This window comes from Kryptolebias marmoratus, linkage group LG18, assembly GCF_001649575.2.
Source record: "Kryptolebias marmoratus isolate JLee-2015 linkage group LG18, ASM164957v2, whole genome shotgun sequence".
In the NCBI taxonomy this organism is placed as follows: domain Eukaryota; kingdom Metazoa; phylum Chordata; class Actinopteri; order Cyprinodontiformes; family Rivulidae; genus Kryptolebias; species Kryptolebias marmoratus.
In genome coordinates, this window is record NC_051447.1 from 17,316,596 (window position 1) to 17,337,545 (window position 20,950).

The 20,950-nt window shown below is 41.1% G+C and overlaps 1 protein-coding gene across 2 annotated transcripts in view; it reads right to left on the minus strand.

Annotated features, from left to right (window-relative positions):
* The window catches only part of gramd4a (GRAM domain containing 4a), a 45,314-nt gene extending 28,185 nt beyond the window's left edge, over window positions 1–17,129 (minus strand). For both annotated transcript variants that reach the window (XM_037981283.1, XM_017429937.3), the window contains exons 1-3: window positions 16,831–17,129; window positions 8,088–8,301; window positions 3,983–4,103 (exon numbers count right to left, since the gene is read on the minus strand). In XM_037981283.1, coding sequence (XP_037837211.1) covers window positions 3,983–4,103; window positions 8,088–8,301; window positions 16,831–16,859 — 364 coding nt within the window. In that variant the 5' untranslated portion in view covers window positions 16,860–17,129. The remainder of the gene's footprint in view (window positions 1–3,982; window positions 4,104–8,087; window positions 8,302–16,830) is intronic.
* Window positions 17,130–20,950: the final 3,821 nt, after the last annotated feature.

Sequence of the window (20,950 nt, forward strand, 5' to 3'; positions counted from 1 at the left end):
TGACACATAAGGGTGAGGGTTATCCATTTTTCGAGCCATCGAGATGACAAATGATTCTGAACGGTTTTAAAATTGTCAATCTTTTCTTATTTCACGCTGATGACGTTGTGTTGGGGAACGCAAAAGGCAGAACTCTGAAGTGTGGAAGTGGAGCACCTGGACCGTTTATGGCGTCTACACAACAGAGAGATTAGACAACAAGATGGCTGACCAAGACATGAAACTAGAGATAGACAGATTAATCAGCTGATACCATGCCAGTGCATATTTAAGTCATTCAAAACAGGTGTTTCAAAGCAGGGAAACACCCAAAACCTGCAGGACGGTGGGCCTACAAGACCAGGATTCTAAGGGCTGTTAATTCTACATTTATTTATTGTTATATTTTGTTTAAAACTCTGTTGTTGTAACTCTATTGGCCATCAGCTGCTCTGGTGGAAGGAGAAAAACAGCCGTTGGTAGCTATGGTGAATGGCTTGCACCTGTATAGTGCTTAATCTAGTCCAAGGACCCCCAAGCGCTTCATACTACAATTATTCACTCATTACTTCACACATTCATACACTGATGGCGGTAAGCTACATTGTAGCCACAGCTGCCCTGCTGACAGAAGTGAGGCTGCCATCACAACGGCCCCACCGAGCCCTCTGACCACCACCAGTAGGCCAGGCAGGAGAAGTGTGTTGTCCAAGGACACAACGGCTTAGAACCGGCAACCCTCCGGTTACAGGACGAACCCTTACCCCTTGCCTCCTGAGCCACTGCCGCCCCTGAGCTATGAGCTAACATCGCTAACATGAGCCCCACTGAGCGAACGGCGCCAAAGTTTCCAACCAAGAAACGGTGAAGCGAATCACAAAGTCCACTTCAACTTTTATTGTGAAGGATTTGCGTCCACATTCACTCACTTGAAGCCAGCTATGCTGATCATGATCATCACATGTCAAAGACACCGACACAGCCATTTCCACAAAAACAACGTCGTGGAAACACTGCAGCAAGCGGATAAGATTGCTCTAACGTGTGATTCACAAACATCCACAGAATCTCATGCCACTGTACTCCGCATTTTTAATCTGTTTTTCTGTTCATTTAGTTCCCAAAATCATGTTGGGTTTGAAAACAGGTTTTACTTCAGTGAAGAGCAAAACATTTTGTTCCTTTTAGGTCAGAGATTCTTTGCTCGGGGTGTTGTTTGAAGCGTGATTAAGGACGCATCCATAATCGTTTTATAATTGCATCGCAGCCCTCTGATTTGTAATTGAATCAAATCGTGAGATGCCTAAAAAAATTCCCACCTGGAAACACAGTCGGAAGAATTCGTGACCAAAAACTATCAGAAACGGCTAATTCCCTTCAGAAAGGCAGCTCTGATCAAATGTTGCATTTTAAAACAATAAAAGGCACACGAGATGTTGATAAAACCCCTGACTTCAGGTTGTTTTAGCAGCTTTTAGATCGAGGTGTTGAGTGATCAGGGAATAAAGGTTGTAGCTACAGCTCAGCCATGTCAAACTGTGAAGCTTTTATGACCTTTTGATAATTTATGAAGCCCGTTTGTGTCAGATATTAGGTTCTGATTCACATGACCTGTGCTAAATACCTTACCCTGCATGGAACAAAATAAAAGCATCACTTGGAAACAGGTCCATCTCCATGGTAACCGAGCAAACCTTTTTGGGCACCGGGAACAAGAAATATAAATGAAAGCTTCTTGAAGACATACCCAATGAAACAGGAATTAAAGATATTTTGACTTTTTTTTTTTTTAAATCAGAGCTGTAACAAAGTGTAATATATCAAACCGCACACTTACAGCTCAACACAACCATTAGCTAAGACCATCAAAATCTTTTAAACCATTTATACAGCAAACATCTACAACACAGTCACTAATATAATGTGTTCCTGTTTCATAGTTTAACATCTCTGATCTCTGGTGTACCATATTAATCTGATTTATTTGATTATTCCAGGATGCTTCCTGTCTAATTTCAAGGTTGCTAACATACAGTAACCAAAACAGGATGCCGTGGTCCTAAACATTAGATTAGACAGCCATCCAAGCTTATTTAACATCTTTCGCCCTTCAGAAAACAGAAGCCTTGCATTTGGAGATCTGACTGGAATCGAAGGCAAACAGAAACACAAGTCCTGCTTGAGTTGAGCAACGTTTCAATGCTTCTTGTTTAAGGAGGGCTTAGCAAACATGAGCGGTGAACTAAACCAACGTGACAACGAAACCACAGAGTTCAATGATAATGAATCACGAGATGCTGCGAGTTTAAAGCTGACAAAAGCAATAAAAAGCCAACGTCATGCCGCGTTCATCTGGAGCACTTTGCAATAAGTGCGCCTTTTTCAGAAAACTGAGTAAAAAAAACAATAACAGTACAGTTCTGCTTTGTTTCTGGAGAAATGAGACGAGACACGCCAGCTGAGCTTTTCATTCACACTTAGCTGAGATTCATTTCAGTTGTAGGAAAGCTCCAACTCCACCTTTATAGTTCAGATCCAATAAAGTAGGGTTTTGTGAAAAGGTTATAAATCATAATTATCTCACCTGTTGTAGATGGCTCCTTAAACAACCTAAGTTTGGAAAAATGGTTTAATTCTTATTGGATTCTAACCCGTTTATAAAACCTTTACACTGCTGTCAGTTGTGTTTAACTTGGTTGTTTTGGTAGATAAATTACGATATTCTTGCAGGAAATGCGCCAAAATGCACAGAAATGCTACAGCTAGCTGCTGCAACCTCCATTTTGGCATAAATAACCATGTTAAAATGGCATTTGCATGAACCTCTAAGAAATGTTTGAGAGGAAAAAACTAGATTAGCTTGTAAATCCACTCAGATTTAAACCATTTGTCCAAATTGTTGATTGTTCAAAAAGCTGTCTGTAACAGAAAGATATTACTACACAAATCACACAACCTTTACACCAACGAGACAAACCAGATGAAATGGAGATGATGGTTCCTTCTGCACTTTTCAATGAGAAAATCAGTACATTTAGCACTTTTACTTACACCTTAGTTTTTATTTCACGCATATTTTTAACCACAACTGGTAGCAGAGATTTCAAGAACGAATCAGAGCGTAGCTACATTGTGGTAAGCACCATTTCCTGAAATATAAATCGATGTTGTGAGCACGTTTCTTATTCATCTGTAGTGTTTCGGTGTCTCTGAATCAATATTTGAACACTGCAGTGGTCCAGTTCCTGTGTCGTGGTTCATATTTGAATGCACGACACAAAAGGGTACAGATGTGAGCCGGTAACCACTCGTTGGCACTCGTAGCCATGATCCGTTGACTCTTGAAGATCTTTGCTACCAGTTGTGGTCAAAGAATTCGCTCAAAATAATTCAGAAACAAACAACAGTCCTATCATTAATTGATTTCCTCATTGACCAAAAGACAGTTACAATTAAAGGCCTAACACGCCTCGAAGCAATGCTTATCGCCCGCTGCCTTTCAGATCATCTTCAGTCAAGAAATGACGCCGTTGTAGCTGTTTTGGTTAAACCTTGAAAATAACGCTATAGGGGGATCTCCTGCAATATGATGAGATGTCACTTTATGTGTCATGTATGACTCTCAGCTACAACTAAGTCAATTTTATAGATATTAAACTAAAATTTGATCGAGTTTTGGTCATTTTTGTTTTCAAAGTTGTTGGCTGTGGTGGTCAGAGTGAAGTGGGTTGACTCCATAAGTTAATCAGCTGTCACAAACAAGCAAAAACATGATTTCCTACGTTTCACCTTTCTGCAATAATGGCAGTTTTCTCTGATTAGTCTTTGTGTCTTTCTGGTTTGTAAGGATTATGTTATTCACGTATTGTTTATAACCTTTCCACAGAATCCCGCTTTCAAAGATCTGAACTACTGCTTATGGTAATATACAGAAAGGATGTTTAGTCACACGTTTCACACACATTTACAGGCATCAAACGGTGAGGTTTGTGCATGTACTCACGCAGGAAATGTTTCTCCAATAAGGCAATTTCCAAGTGACCTTTGACTTCACTGAGTCGCTCCGACTCCGACCTCTGGAAGTCCTGGATGGCGGCTGCCATCGTGGGCGACCCCGAACCAGCCTGAGCACAAACACACAAATATTTACTCACAAGAGACCACAAGTTTCAGAAGTCCCAGCACAGACGAATCCGAGTGAAGCATGACCCGAAACACACACACACACACACAGATCAGCACGGAGCCGTGACTCACACTGATGTTTAGGTCCAGCAGGAGCGAGGGAGGACGAGGGGGAAGACGCCAAACAGGAGAATCCCCCCTCTTCTGATGACTCAAACACCACAAACGGTTCTCAACCCTGACGCACACGAGCAACAGAAAGCCGGACGAAGTGAACGACAGTGACAGAGTGAGAGAAGAGGAAAGAGGAAGCTGAGAGGGTGATGCAGGGGGAGGAGAAGAGATGAGCACTGCAGGTTGAGCAGCACTACTCGACTATAGCAGGGGTCCTTTAAGAGACTTCTGCCAGACACACACACACACACACACTGCAGCAGCTTATTCCTGACAACAACCTGCGCTGCAGCATCTCAAACCGATGCGTCTCTGCTGTAAGGGAGACACAGAACCGACAGTGACCTGAAAATTAAGAGCCGGATCCCGAAGAGCGAGGCGGCTCGAGAGACTTAAAAGATAAAAATATGGAGGAGCTGGAAGGAGAGGGAGGTTCTGCTGCATTATCGGTGCTAGGCTACAGTTTTCCCTCAGTCTCCTCGACAGGGAAACAGGTTGATAATTAAACACACCTGCAGGATGCCTGATGCCCTCAGAGGACTCTGGTCACATAAGTAGGTCGAGCGTCGGCGTCACACTGAATGATTATCAGCTGGTTAATTATTCAGACACCCCTCCTTCTTTTCTTTTTCCTTCTGACAGATAATCTGCATTCTGCTTTTCTAAGCCTGACATGCTCCAGACAGATATGAGTACATTAAAGAACACGTGGGCCCGGACAGAAGTTACTGTCGGGGAGAGAGCTGCATCTCCAAAAACGCAACTTTTTAGGAAATGAAAATAAACTCTGTGGTCACAGGTTCACAAGCCCCTTCCTGGCACTTTTTATTGGTTTGCCAGCCAGAAATCCACAGACAGATATTAAGGGTCAAAAATGGAGTCGATTTATGCCAAAATAATGAAAAATAGAGATACAAGGTTTTTGCCCGACAGCGATGAAACATAATTCGACAGTTTATTTTGCAACTGTGTCTAAAAGAAGTCCTAGTCTTTGCACAGGATACAACTTTTTTCTTTGATTTCCATTGTTAAATAGCTTTTCTTTATTATTATTTTTTTATTTTAGTGATTTTGCAAATGGATCATAGTCAATTTGCACACATAAAATAAGCTGAGCGCAAGAGGATGACAGAATTTAGAAATGCATCTTAAATATTGAGAGTATAGGACTTCGATCAGCAATAAACAACAATAAAGAGCCTATTTTTTGGTATCGTTTCCATTTTATTTCCTTCTCCTGTGCTCAATGTGCAGACTAGGTGTAGGTCAGGTGATCTATCCACCTGCCCTGATCGTTCGTGGGAACACTTTCTGCACAGATTCGTTCAGTTTTAGCAGCTAGTTCTGGGGTTTTCTTTACGCTGAACAACCAGAGCGGCAAACGCTTGGTTAACACAATAAATATGTGCTTAGAAAATGAATAATAAAAGGTGACGAGTGGGCAGTGACGTCTCAGTTAAATTAATTAGTGGACAAAAAGGACTGAAACATATTTCGTATTTATTCATATATATTTAAGGAAGCTTTTGGGATGAAAGTTGCTTTATGCCCATGTTTCACAATTCCCACCATGTTATTTACAGGAGTACATTTAACTGCAATACTGTAGTTATTTATTAAGTTACTGAATGTCCACACTGAACCAGAGACCAGGCCAAAAACGGATCAACATCCCAACATGTTCAACCTGTATAGCTGCAGCTTCGGCGCCTCTCAGCTTCAGGTAGCCACTTCCTGTTCTGGACATAGGTGTGATTTTTTTCTTTTTTGCACAAACTCTGTCAGTCCACATCGTCACACGGTTGCCCTTGGTACAGAACTAACAATTAACCAGGCCCTGGGACCTGACATGCTTTACACACACTACTCCCTCTGTGACCTCGAGAGCATTTCAAGCCCGTAGCTCTCCCGAGAGGAATGCTGATGGAATCACAACAGCATCAGCCAAGGTGGTGTGATTTCAGAGCCTCCTTCTCTCATGTTTCTATAAACTATGAGACTGAGACTATGAAACGTAAATAAATAAATCTATGACATCTGTGGGAAAACAAAAAATGGAAAATATAAAAAACAGGCAACCCACAATTTGAAGGATTACGCCTTAAAAGCGTGCTGGTTCTGTTTATATCTTCTAATATAGAGATACACTTTGGATATTATTACATGTAATAATTATCGCTTGCTGATAATGTAGTTGCCTGTGTGTCTGTTTATTGTGTTAGCAAAATATCTCATGAACCAGCAGACAGCTGTTAATGAAAATCTAATTTATCATTAAATGCACACCTACAGCTGATTAACTTTGAGAATAAATCTGATTCAAGATGGCCGCCACAGCTGATCAACCTTGGCAAACACAGAAATCAGTCAGTTTTATACATACTGAGCTACAACTGGATGTGGTAGTAGCTGAGAGTCATCCCCAACAAATCGTGTTGGATCTTCACGATGTTAAGCCTGATAGTGAATAATGTTATTTTCAAACTCCATCATTTTTCCAACATAAAATGGCCTCAGCTTGAACTTTATTCCTTCAAGGGTTACTTTCTAATTCCTTCTTCTGTCACTGTGGCGCTGACACTTCATGTTTCAGATCTCCATCCCCACCATCGAAAGCGACTGCAGCCCTGGGCAACAAGAGTTAATCAGATATTACCGCCATTCAGACCCTAAATACATGGCGACTGGAATGTAATATCCTATGACTTATTGCGGGTTTTTTTGCAGCACTGATGCTCCGATGGCGATGAATTTTTATTAGCAGGACAACAGTGAATTTAGTGGGAAGAGGAGGCGAGATCACGTGCGTCTGGTGCGAACCAACAAAAGGAGCAGCTGGAGCTTTAACATACAGACAGCAAGGGCATCTTTCGTGTGTGTGTTCAAGCAGAAGTAAGAGCTAGCGTCTTCTATTTCGGGGCTTCTGAGCGTGACTCATCATTGCTGGGATGTGGGCGATCCCTTCCTGGTGGGCTGGTGCTCAAACAGGCAAAAACCCGAAGCCAATAGAAGACCCAGCTCACATATACCAGCTTCATGTGTAAAAAAAAAAAAAATAACAACAACATGAGAGCATGCAAGGATTTCAGATATCAGGCCTGGATGCAGGAGAATCCACCAGAAACAGAGCATCACAGGCAACAGTTTGATCAGCAGTCTGTTTGGAAAAGGGGTAAATAAATAAATAAAAATGAAAGGAGAACCCAGAATCCCCTGGGCTTTCAGGCAGGAAGTGATGAAATCAATGACGAAGCCAACAGATTGAGTTCGGACATGTCTGCGTGCGAGCATCGTGATGACGATAACGCTGGTGTTTTTATAGTAACAAGCAGGCACACCAGAGGGGAGGACACCTCAGTTCAACCCTCTGACGTTAAATTCCCGCCTTTAATCTCTCCTCATCCCCCTTCCTGCAATCTAGTGTCTTCTCATCTCACCGCTGCTTGCTCCATTTCCTCTCTCGTCTGCTGCCGATGGCCATCTCAGCGTCATGTACATCCTGACCACAATCACCCCCCTCCCCCCACCCCCTCCTTCCATCAAGACAACCTATCTGCATCCTGCTTGTTTCTTTAAAACAGCTGCATCGCACTGACTTGGACCTCATTCATTAAACTATTGAGGAACATTAGAGAGGTCAAGCAGCGGTTAAAACACCCCCCTCCCCCTTTGTTTTTATGGAGAGCAAATTATGTAACAATGCTAAGAGGATCTTTCTCTAGGAACTATTCAGAAGGCTTGGACAAATGCATAACTGCAGGCCAAGTGAAGATGAGAAAAGCAGAAAGGCAAAGACAAAAAGGACTCACGGGGTCTCGCAGAACCTCCTCGGTGTCTCGCAGAGCAGACCTGGGCTTCAGCTGCACGTCGTCGTTACATTCGCTGTCAGAGGCAGGCGGCGACTCGCCCAGATCCGGGAACTCGTCTCTTGACCTTGGGCCTCGGAAGCGGATCTTGTCCAGGCGCTTCAGCATGGTCAACGCCGCGCTCCTTGGCTTTACCTTAACATGGCGGACGGCAACCCTGCGGCACGTGACGGAGAAAACGGAAACTGGAGTTACTGTCATGCAAAATGCTCCCAGGGACGTCCTGAGCCCATTTTAAGTATCGGATCGAGGTCTTAATCAGTCCCTGGCCTTCTGTCTACAGTTTAACATCAGCCACGCTATAATATGTTCAAATGTGCCAACGTGTGCAGCATGGAAGTATTTTAAAACAGTCCAGGAGAGCAGTTCTGTAGCTGCTTGCAACTTATGCTAATTGGACATCCTAACACTCAGCCGAGCTCGCTAAGCTAGCACGGCTAAGCAACACACTTTAAGACAAGTTTCCGCAGAGAGGGGGCCTGAATTCATCCTAATTTCCACAAAATAACAGTGGCAGAGATTTGTGACCCACACTGTTGCTAATTGGAGCGTACGAACTTTGCAAATAAGTCATTAAAACAAGAGTTTCATGGGAACAACAAACACCCTTTATGTTAGTGCACCTCCGTTTTGCGACATGACGCTGCTTTACGAGTGGCTTTGCGACATGCTTTACGGCGCCACAATATATTCCGTATATCGTGTCGGCATTTAAGTCATAAGTGCTGAAAGATGGAGACGCAGGAAGCATCAAACCCGGGGTCGCAACAAGTAGAGACAGCTAGCAGGCAGCCCAAGAAGAAAGACTTTTACCAAAACCAGGGGGACGTCTGTGATTTGGTTCAAGAAGTCCAACACGGAGCAGAAGAAGCTAATATGCTAACTCTGCTAATGCTAACTCTGCTATGAGACTGTTTCTTCATCTGACGCCAACACAACAAACCTCTTCTATCACTTAAAGAAGAACCACGAAAAAGAATATTTAACAATCCAAAAAGTGCAAACAAACAAGTTGTAAAAGAGCCGGGAAAGTTGCGAAAAGGAAAACTTTCGCCGTCTGTTGTCATTTGATACATATATATTGCTGCACTAAAATGCAGCAGATCTCATTTGTGAAAATTCAGTTAAATGTCACTTCGAAATAAAGCTTGAAAAAAAATAAGAAATTAGATTATTTTTTCATATTTTTCAGAGAATAACTGACAACGTACGTAATTGGGGTATATCGTGATATAGGAGTTTTTCCATATCGCCCAGCACTACTTTATGTCTACTTTTAACAACCAAAACTCAAACAATTAGCAGTTATTTTTAAAGGGATGTTGTGTAAATTGTCATGACTTACCAACAGACTAGTAATATTCTTCCTACGGTTTCAGCTAAGGCTGCAACTAATGATTTTGACTGTCTATCAGTCATCGACTATTGAAACGATGAGTCGACTAATCGGATTATGAATCAGATAATTATATATATAACTGTCTGCTTCCAGATGTCCGATGTGCCTCATCTTTTGTGCCTCAGCTCGTGATATGTGAGCTCCGCTTTGCAGATAAGTTTATTTTTCCCTTTATCGAGAGTGAAATTGTCCCAAACCTCGGATCGTTTGGCGCGCCGTGTTGTTTCACCAGAAGCCGCCGAGCCTAAACGTGCCGCCGAATGCTACTGTACATGTGCGAAGCCCGCCAGACAGACGGACAGGAAGACGTCTCACTCCGTTTAAAAATAAGAATCATCGGTAATAAAAAAAAACCAACTATCAACAACAATCAAATTCGTCATCAACTATTCTTATTATCGCCAATGTCGACTAATCATTGCAGCCTCACCACATTGATCATGTGTTGCTTAAACCATCTTAATATTTCAAACGTTTGGACTAAAAGCCCTTGCCGACTCAAAGACGCTTCGGCTGATGTCTTCACAAAGCTGTCAAATGGACATTTATTCGAATTTAACATTTTTGCCTGCAGCCATTTTTCACGTCAGTAATAAAGAGTTGAGGTTACAGATGGAACTGGGAGGTCTGAGTGGAAACCATGAGAGTGGCAGGTTAATAAACACTTTCCTTCAGCTGTAAAAGACACCTGTCAAAATAAAAGCTGCTCCCACGAAAACTGCATCAATCCACTTAGAGCACGCAGGATGGAGCAGGTTAGCGACGAACTAACCCAAACTACCAGCACATGAAGCTGTGGTTTTCCTGTTTATAGTTTCTCCTGTAGGTTCTTTACTTTCAGCCATTTTACCCAACTGTTCGGCCTTTCAGGACATTACAGCTATTACCTTTTTTCACCAATTATTTAACTTTATTTACAGTTCTTCCTGCATTAAGATTACCTGAAAATCTTTGAGCTCTGATATCATCATTATACCCGCTTCAGTTTAAGTTTTCAGCTACATTTTTGCTCGTTTTAGCTTCCAACTTTTGCTCTGCTGGTTTTATCTTCCATCTACTGTTTTGTTCATTTTGTTTGGCTTTGTTCAAATTTTTGCTTTGACTGTTTTATGTTTCATTTCAGTTTCAGTTTCATTTCAGTTTTTTCGGCTGTCAAGTCTCACAGGAAATATTTTTATAATCAGAGCAAACGTTACTTAAAAAAGGTTAAAAAAATATGTTTTTTAACTTTGCGAAAAGCCTTTAAATTTATTCCTAAAGCATTTAGTCTCAAACCGCCTCAAAGCCGGATCCTGTTCCCGTTTTTTTATTTTCCTCTTTTCACCGCAGGCTTCTTCAGGCTTCATTTATTTTGCTTTTTTAAGATTTATTTTTTCTTCTCAACAACAACATTGTGAACTGAAGGATGAAAGGAAGCAGATGAAGGGGGAGGAGGAGGAGGAGGAAGGAGGAGGCTTCAGCTCAAGGTCTGATCACTCTGAATGCCTCTGTGAGGACACCGAACAAACCGTCCCCCGTGACTCATTTGCTCAGCCGTGTGCGGACACAAAGACACCTCCGGACACCTTCACCTCATCATCCGTCACCGCTGACACACGGGCGGGCAGAAACACTGACGCGGCCGTGAAAACGGAACAACAGAAGTGCAAAAACGTGCAAAACAAACGAGCGTTTTAAACAAAAAAAAAAAATGACGACGCGTAGCATGAAGCGCCCGTTTTCGTGACCTCTGACCTCCTGTCATCTATCAGGGACTGTTCTGTCTGAAGGTCGCTCAGACCTGAACGAATCTTGATGGTTTTTGGGACACGTGTAAACATTTGTGGACGTCTCATCAGTTATTTACAGATTGTTTACATGCTTTCCTAAACATGATTCATTGTTAAAACTAGATACATGATGATTAACCTGTTGAAACATGAAATATGACAGTGTTATTCAACAAACTTTTTCTCCTTTGTCTTATAGGAGCCCTGTGTTTAATGTTTGGACAGAGAGAGATAAAGCCTTTCTGCTGTTTCTCCCAGCTGTTAAACTCTGATAAACTGAAGAGAAAACCTTTGCTGTAGTTTGTTTTTGTGTTCGTTCGAAGACCTTCCTCCCCTCGTTTTGTTGTTTTTATAACCTGAAAAAAACTGTTTTGCTCAGTGTTTTAAGTCCAGCAGACAAAAGACAAAGAGAAAACGGCAAAGAGAAACGTAAGTGGAGGAATAACTTTCAATACTGTTACGAAAGAATTGCTCTATTTCGCGAGTCGTCTGACTCCAGATTCCTGCTGCATCCTGACCTCTGACCTTTAACGGGCTCTGGGCCTGAACCTGCCTCCTTGTCGTGGTTCTGTTGAGGCCTTAGAAGCCTCGGAGTCCCTCAAAGACGAAGAGACAACCGACCCTCCACAGCTTCTGGTTCGCTGAGGCAACTATAAAGCTGTTGTCGAACTTCGTGAGAAGTAACGGCGTTGTTTTTGTTCTCGCAGCAGCTTCGTCCGCCGCTTCTTGACACGAGGCCCAGGCCGAACTTGATCTCGCAGAGGTTCGCGCCAAGCGTCGTGTGATTGGTCAGAAGTTGTTTATGAGGAAAAGCCGGTGAGCTTTAATGGAGCCATTTTGCTTCACCTGCTCCGCTGAGAAGCAGCTGGAGGCTGTTAGAAAACGCAGCCATCTTTAAGACTGTTCCAGGGCTTCTTTGTGGCCGTCTCAGTCGGTTTAATAAACACGTCTGGTCGCGGTGAGGGAACCAAAACTCTGTACGAGGACAGGAGAGTTGAGAGGCCGGCGGGAAGAAACCCCGTTTTAGGAAGGAGCCTCCCAGGAGTTCTCGAGGACGATGAAAGGTGTGAGCGAAAACGAACGGTTCACAACAACAGGACCGACTTCCTGACTTCTCACGGAGCCTGACAGAGCCTCAACTCTGTGTGATGACGAAAACAAAAGACAACGCCATTTTGGGTCTGGCTATTTCATTTGAACTGATGCAAATTAATAAAATAAAATCTCTATTTCCAATCTGATGGTTCATTAAAACTAACCCAACAACCTGGCAGAATTAAGAACATCTTCTGATCAAAGACCAACCTGAACTATTCACCAAAATATTTAAAGTATTCTAAATTCTTCCGTGGATAAGAAACCGAAACATTAATCCTAAAAGCCAAACTTTCTGTTCAACTTTCTTTTGGTTTAGACAAACTAATAATCACCATTTCATCTTAGATTATTAAAGTATTACTTGTTGCTGTGTTTTATCCTGATAAATCCTCAAACTAATTACTTCATTGTCATTCCTCACAGATTATTCCCTGAACTCTTAGTGTTAGTCTTATATTTGTTGTCGTTTTTATCGTTAATTGTTGAATCTATTTTCATGATTAAGTTTTAAAACCTTAAAGAAAATTTAGTTTCCTCCTAATTTGGCGTAAATATTAAGAGTTCCCTGTGATTTACTACTTCAGCTTCAGCTGTTAAGATCTGATAATGAGGATGAACAGATTAAATAATCTAAAGATGGAGTTCCTATAAGCCATAATCAGTGTTTTTTGGTCACTCTGACCTGGTGCCCCTGCTTTAACAAGAGTTTGAAACGTGGTTAAGGTGATAAAGGTTATCATCCTTCCTTATCCCCGTCTGTCTGCTACAAGACTCGGGACTCGGGCTGATAAGGTCCGGTCAGGGATCAGCCGTGTGTCCCCCGACTCGTGTTTAACGTAGTGCACGAGATCGCTGAGTAATCTGCTAATAACCCGTGAAGCTCGGAGTTACTCTCGGTCACAGACAACATGGCAGCCAATCACAGGAAGTCACAGAGACTGGGTCTGATAAACATTATCAGACCTGCGGGGACTGCAAACTGTAATCTGTGGTGATCGGCGTAAAAAAAAAAAAACACACCCTCAAATGTGCTTCTTAGTCTCTGTTACTGTAACGAATAATTAAGTTTGTGACGTCAAAACTCCGTAAGAAAACTTGTTTTCATCTTCATCACCTGTATTAAGTCAAAACAGGCTAAAACAACCTTATATTGACAAATGTAGGTGTTGCCGTTTTTGTCTAAAATCTTGAAAACAATCTTACAGACGACCAAATGAGAATTACTCTCAGCTACTACCACACCACATTTGAGCTCAATGACTGTAAAACTGACTGAGTTGTAACCATCTTTGTGGATTAGCTGTGGCGGCCATCTTGAATTAGACCGACTCCAGAGGTTCACTGATTGTAGATGTCCATCTAATGATTCCTTTCTGCAAGTTTCATTAAAATCTGTTCAGTGGTTCATGAGATATTTTGCTAACAGACAAACAAACCTGCCTTTTGGCAGCACACAACAGCAAAACAGGAAGCTTCTGCATGTAAAAAAAAATCATTTTTGTGTATAAAACAAAAAGGGCAAGCAGCCAGTGAAGCATTAACAACAAACCGATGCTCTGAATGGAGACACTTGTTGTTTCGGAGGGATTATTTGTGTTTCACCATGGAAACACCGGCTGTCAGGACTGAAATCTAAACCACGTCGACGACAAAAAACAAACCGTTTTAACAAGACGGTTCATCGGCCTGCACAGGGGCCGATTCTAGCAGAGCGAACTTGAAGACTTCCTGCTCGGGAACACGACCGTCTTCGCAACCAAAACACACATTTCTGCAGCGTTTCGGCTCCGACAGGTGCTTCAGCTGCTCCAGGAACCCGCAAAAAGGACGTCCTGTTGAGGCTTTTGTTTCCTTAATTTCTGCCGCTCGGTTTGTGGAGCTCCTCTCAACTTCATGCCCGGTTTCATAAGACACTCAGGGAGGGATTAACATGATCTTTAAATATCTCATCTCCAGGCGCAGGACTAGATTAGCTGCAACTTTTGCTTGGTTTTACTTCAAAACGTTTACAAAAGAACCGCGCTGCGACAGATGGTCAACCCAAAACAACAACAAAAAAAATAAAAAAGATATATCCATGAGGCGACTGCTACGCTGAAAAAGAACAGAATTAGAGCAGACTGCCAGGTGGTGTTATAAGGCAGCAGAGATATTACAATCAAACCCAGCATGAACTGCTGTTGGACATATTTTCAGCACTTTTTTTTTTTTCACAGAATTATGGAGGCAGAGCAAAAGGCACGAAAACAAAGTAAATCTGACGAACTTCAACTGGATTTATTCTCCGTTTTGGAGACTGGGACTTCATTAAAACGTGCTTTCGATCATGTCGACGAACCCCGAAAGTCCTGAAAGCGCTGCCGTTGTGGAGATATTCGGTGCTAAACAAGCAGCGACCCGTTACTTCGACATGTTTGACAATCAGAAAATAAATAAAAACGAAGGAAAGGGCATCACCGCCATCTTGAATGCTAGAAATTTTAAAAAGGGACTCATTGCAAACGATCAAATCGAACATAAAAAAGGTTAATTTGAAATAGGCAGCGCAGTTTAAACAGTTCACTCCAGATATACTAATGTCCTTCTGAAATGCGGGTACGCAGTCGATGTAAACAAAGCACCCTATGTTTAGCATTTGACGAATTTACACTCAATTTGGATGTTTTCGCAGTAAAACGGTCACATTTTTTTTAATTTAAGGACACTTAAATATGAGAAAAAATAAATAATTTGGATTAAGTTTGTTACTTTATGATTTATTCTTCATTAAGCAAAGATTTCACGTGCTGGGGATGACTCTCAGCTACTACTACGTCGAACTTTAACGAAATTAAGTTATTTATAAAGTGTCTTTTATACAGTGGTGTGCAAGTGTTTTACAGCAAATTAAAGAATACAATCGTTTAAAACAGTAATAAGTTGTGAGAGGATTAAACTGTGGTTCTGAGGGTTTTCTGAGGTGAGAGTTAATGGGTGAAGTGGTGAATTCCTGCTTTGGGACGCAGACAGGAGGTAAACGGAGCCGCTGAAGTGAAAGTTCCTCCGACGGCTCGGCCTCTCCACCGGGTCGGTTCCGAGCTCAGGCAACAAGAACAGCAGAACGATTAGACTACTCCGATTTGTTCCGGTTCCCCGTTTCCGCTCCCGTTCACGCACCAGCTCCGCCACCATTACATCACCCCGGGGGTTACATAAACTGATCGATGTCTCCATCTGCCCCCCGACCTCCATGACGCCGAACACGCGATCGAGAAGTCATCGGGTCTGAACCCAAAACAAACCGTCGTTCCCTGATGACCTCTGTGTCTGTTAGCAAAATATCTCATCAGCTGCTGGATGAGATTTGGGCGAAACTTTCAGGAAACAATCAGTGAACGAACCTTTAAAAATCACCAACTTTTGGAAGCAATTGGACTTAATATGGACGCCACAGCCAACTGGTTCTAAACCAGAAAACACTTAAATGGGTATAATTCAAACAGTGTTTCAGATACTGAGCTAAAAATTGGTGTGGTAGTAGCTGAGAGTCATTCCCAACACATACTCCAAGGGCTACTCAACAAAATTAACTGTTTGCAAAATATCTCATGAACCACTGGACTGATTTTAATGAAACTTTCAGGGAGTAATCACTAAATATATATATAAATAAGTATATATAAATATATACATCTACCACTCATTAGCTTTAGGAGTCAATCCGATTTAAAATGGCCGCCACAGCCAGGTGACACTACAGAACACAGAAAGGGCTGTAATTCAGTCAGTTTTGCAAATGTTGAGCTAAAATTTGGTGTGATAGTAGCCGAGAGCAGCTCCCAGCACATGTTGTTTACAGATTCTGCTTCCTGGCTGCCGAGCACCTGTAGTAGTTATCCTTTATTTATTTTTTTTTAAATGTTTGCATAAGTTTTGTATATGTATGTGCTCATTTCCCTGTCTTGTGCTCGCGGTTCGCATCAACCCGTGATACCTGAAGTCTCCCAGTGTGAGTCATTAAACCTTTTTCGAGTTTATCTGGGACATTAAAAGGTCATTATCTTATTTTTTAAGTCTCTTGTGTGGGTTTAAAGACGACCCCCGGAGGTACCGTTTGCTAACACAGTTAAAGGGCTAATGTTAGCTTGACTAAAAATGTCACCTTTTTTAATTTTATCTGCTCTGTTAGAAATTAAACTGAGTTTAAAGTTATTAACAACAATTAAATTCAACAATTAAGTTTAAAGCCTCCAGTCAACTGATTAAATAGTCCCCGAAACGGTTTTGTGTTTTAGTATTCCTCCGCCACACGGAGATATAAAACGACATCCAAATAATCCGCACATTTAATGACCCACGAAGAAGCAACTACCACAGGCCAAACTACCGTTTGCCTTTTTTAAAACAAGACATAGGCTAAAAAAATAATGGTTGTTCTTACCCAGCACGTAAATCGTAGCAAAGTTTCATGAACACAGAGATTGTCTGGTTTATCCCTCAGTACACCTGCTGCTCGGGACGTTCAAATTAGCGCCTCACAGCCGACTCAGACCCTCCATCCCGGCCATTAAAAAAAAAACACCGTCCGGGCTGCGACCATTAAACAGGTGGAAATAAAATGAAATAAAATAAAATAAAATAAATAGACAAGTTACGTCTCCGTCCTTCCTCCTCGGAGAGAGCTGCCTGCCACAGCACAGTTAACTCTCGTCTCTCTGGTTCGCAGAAGCGAGGAGCAGGCGGGCAAACGTGCCGAGAAAAAAAAAAAAAAACCTAACGGCTGCCCTCTTAAAGGGGCCGCAGCCAGTTTGAGCAGTATGGCAGACCGTTGTATCATATAATCCGAACCCTACTACAGTGGTTCCCAAACTTTTCAGCTTCCGACCCATAAAATAACAGTGACAAAGATGTGTGACCCCATCTGTTGGCTGTTTAAACATCCAAAAATGCTAATGACTCTATTAAATAAGAACATAATTACAAAACAAACAGTCTTAACATCCATTATGCTTTTTTTAAATCAAAAAAAATCTGTCCGACGCAGGTGAATGAGCACAAGAATGGCTATAACTCAGCCAATTTTGCAGATTTTGTGCTAAAATTTAGTGTGGTAGAAGCCGAGAGTCATCCCCTACACATTCTGTGAGCACTAACAAATCGCATGAGAGTTTTGTTTTAAACTGTTGGAGTTAATAAAACTCAATTTAATCAATATATGTGCATCTACAACTAATTAGCTTCTGGATCCAACCTTGTTCAAGCTGATTGACCTTAGCAAACCCAAAACAACGGCTAAAACTCACACTTTTATAGATACTGAGCTAAAATTCGGTGTATTCACGTGGACTCGTAATACAAGTGGCCCGTTTCGCAGACTATTTATACCTTAAAGACCAAAACATTATCAGTTTTCTTTCTTTTTTTATACGTCTCTCTCGCTTTAGCCCGAAATTTGTAAACTGCATTTTAAAAAGCTACAAATGTTGGAAGGCTGCTCTTCTTCTGTGTTTTGATATACCGGTAATGTGAACAGTGTCACCACCTAGTGGCAGAATGTGGGTATTTCAGCATTTAGTTTAATTCCTGCAGTTTTTTTTATGTTTTTTTTTTTAAATCTATATCAGAATAAAGAGATATCTTAGGTAATGCAGATACGTTTTGAGATCATATGTCATTTAATATGTTGAAAATACCCTAAAAATATTTTAATTACCTTTAAATAACAAAGTGGTGACAGTTTAATTTAATTAATATGTCATTTGAGGTGTCTGAAATGCTGATTGTGGACAGGATAGAGAGCATTCTGACAGCTGGACCAGAAATGAATGAATGAATTTCTGCTTAAATAATAAATTATCTTGCCACACATCCAGCCACTGCTCATTAGCACCACCTTGTGGCTGCTTTCAGCAATGACAGTGATTAATTATGAAACAGGTGGATGAAAGCCATCAGCATCATTAATATTACAGGTATTTTTGGTGAATTATTTTACTTTGCCCCAGCTTTGCTAATGTTTAAGTAACAACTGCTCTTCATTCACAAAGAAAAGAGATCAAGTTTTCAAAATATGACATCTAGGAAATCTTAAAAGCGCAGATTGTTCTCCTAATACAAGGATATTACACTTTGTTAGATCCCTAAAAGAGTCTTAATGTAGCATCAGAGCTTTTAAAACTTGTCCTTCTTACCTCTGCATGTTGGTTAAATACGACCTCTTCTTCCTCCGTCTTCTGCAAGTAGCAGAGTCCAAGTTAGACATGTCCTCCGGGACAGGTTTTCAGAGCTCCAGGTGAAAAGCTGGACACCCGTCTCGCTGCCGTTTGCGTCCCAATGAGCAGGAAAGACGCGAGCTTCGAGGGAAAGAAGAGTTGAATGGACGGAAAGAGGAGGAGGCTCCCGAGCCACGAGATGAGAACACAGATAATCACAAGTGCCTTCCACTCGTCTCATGTTTGGATGCAGGCTGTTTAACTAAACATGAGGATGAAAAGTCACATCAATCAGCTGTGCTTCTGGCATTTAAAAGCATTTAAAAGCTGCAGCAGGTCCATAAAGTTCGCCTTTTCTTTTGAATGAAGCCCTGAAAAACAAGACGGCTTCCTTTAACAGTTGAAAATCCTTTTTTTTTAAAGTGTCGGTGGGAAAATTACAGCAAAACTACATTTGCCAAGATGAAAGAGTCGCTGTTTTATTAAATCTGCGACAAATGCATGTAAATTAGTCACTATCTGTCCACAGATTTATGATTTGTAGAAAAACCTTCATGTTATCGAACAACTGAAGTCCTCTGTTCATGTTTTGAGGTGTTCCGGATCATTTGTTTGATATTTGCCGATTCTTTCCTCCTGCTACTGAAATAATCCCATATTACTGTCCAAACCACGATGGTTCCACTTCCGTGCCTAAGAGCTGACGCATAGCAGTGACGCCTTCAGGTCTCGTGTCTCTTTGCATATATCGTTTTCCTTATGTCATCTTTGCAGTCACACAAAACAAATATTAGTTTTCTTCAGCTTAAACGACGATAAAAGTGATTTATGTCAACTTTAGCGCTTTCTGAAATGCAGATAATTTGCTAGAAACCTGACCACAAGCAGACATTTTTGACCTTTTTATTTTGCATATTTGCAGAAGAAATCAAACCCTGAACACGTCGGTGATATAAAGATGCGTTTCCATCTGTTTGTCGTGAGAATCTGAGACGAACCAGATTGTTTGGGGTTTTATTTGACCCTAGATAACCCTCAGTAATAATCAGTATTTATTTTATATGGAAATAATCTGTTATATAATCAGTTTGAAGGTCAAAGCCAGCCTCCTAAATGACCTTTTGACAAATTTGTCCATTAAAACGAAACAACAATCTGCCTGTTTTTATTAGTTTTTTTCATTAGCAGCTGCTGTCTCGTTAAAAACCAGCAGATAAAGTCATCTGAAATTACATTTTTCTTTAAATAAATTACAGTTTCACAGCTCTGCTGGGCTGTGGTCCTCCTCAGATGTCTTCCAGGAAACCTGCAGCCGTTTGCTTTTCCTAAATCCTCCTCTGCTCGTGTTTCTAATCAACCTCTTAATCCAAAAGCTGCTTTTTCTGGAAGCCCGAACAACAACGCACGGCTCACGTAACACGCGGAGTCAATTGGAGAACGGAATTATGATTCTACGTGGAAAATGTCACGCTTTTTCTTCTGTTTTAAAAATAAATAGAACCAATTTTCAGAAGAACTAAAAACAAACTAAAACAGATCATAGATAATTCAGTCGTATGGACTCATGTTAGCTTTAGCTTGTTTCTATTTTTCTATTTTCTGTTCATGTTTTTGAGGTGATTCTGGCTCCAACACCTAATCCCAAATTTTAAACTAAACTCCAACTAAATGCTTTTAGTCCCTTAAATGTTCTTCTAATAGTCTTTAATGAGCAAATTAATAAATTAAACCGACTTTCAGAAACTGGAATGAGGGACACAGACGGGACAAGGTGGTCCAGAGAGACGGGGGACATTTGTGTCTCCATAATGTTTAGCTGCTTCTGCTGAGAGTGAAAATAAATGACAACTTTTACCAGACAAACATAACATTTTTATCACTGTTACTACCTTTAGCTTTGAGCTAGTGTTTTGCTCCTTTTAGCTAGTATTTTTACATCTTTTAGTTTTTAGTTAGCCTTTTGCTTCATTTAGCTAGCTTTGTGCAGTTTTACCTAAACGTTTGCTACTTTTAGCTCGTGTTTTATTGTTTTTAGTCATGCTTGTGCTACTTTTAGCTAGTCTTTGCTACTTTTAGCTTATAGCTGGTGCTTTGCTGCTTTCAGCTAGCATTTTGTGCCTTTTAGCTTTTAGTTAGCCTGTTGTTTTTTAGCTTTTAGTGAGACTTTTGTTCAATTTAGCTAGCATTTTGCAATTTTAGCTTGACTTTTGCTGCTTTTAGATCATGTTTTACTGTTTTTACTAAAAACAGTAAAACATGATCTAAAAGCTAAAAGTTGCAAAAGCATGACTAAAAAGTTTTTAGTCATGCTTTTGCAACTTTTAGCTTTTAGCCAGTCTTTGCTCCTTT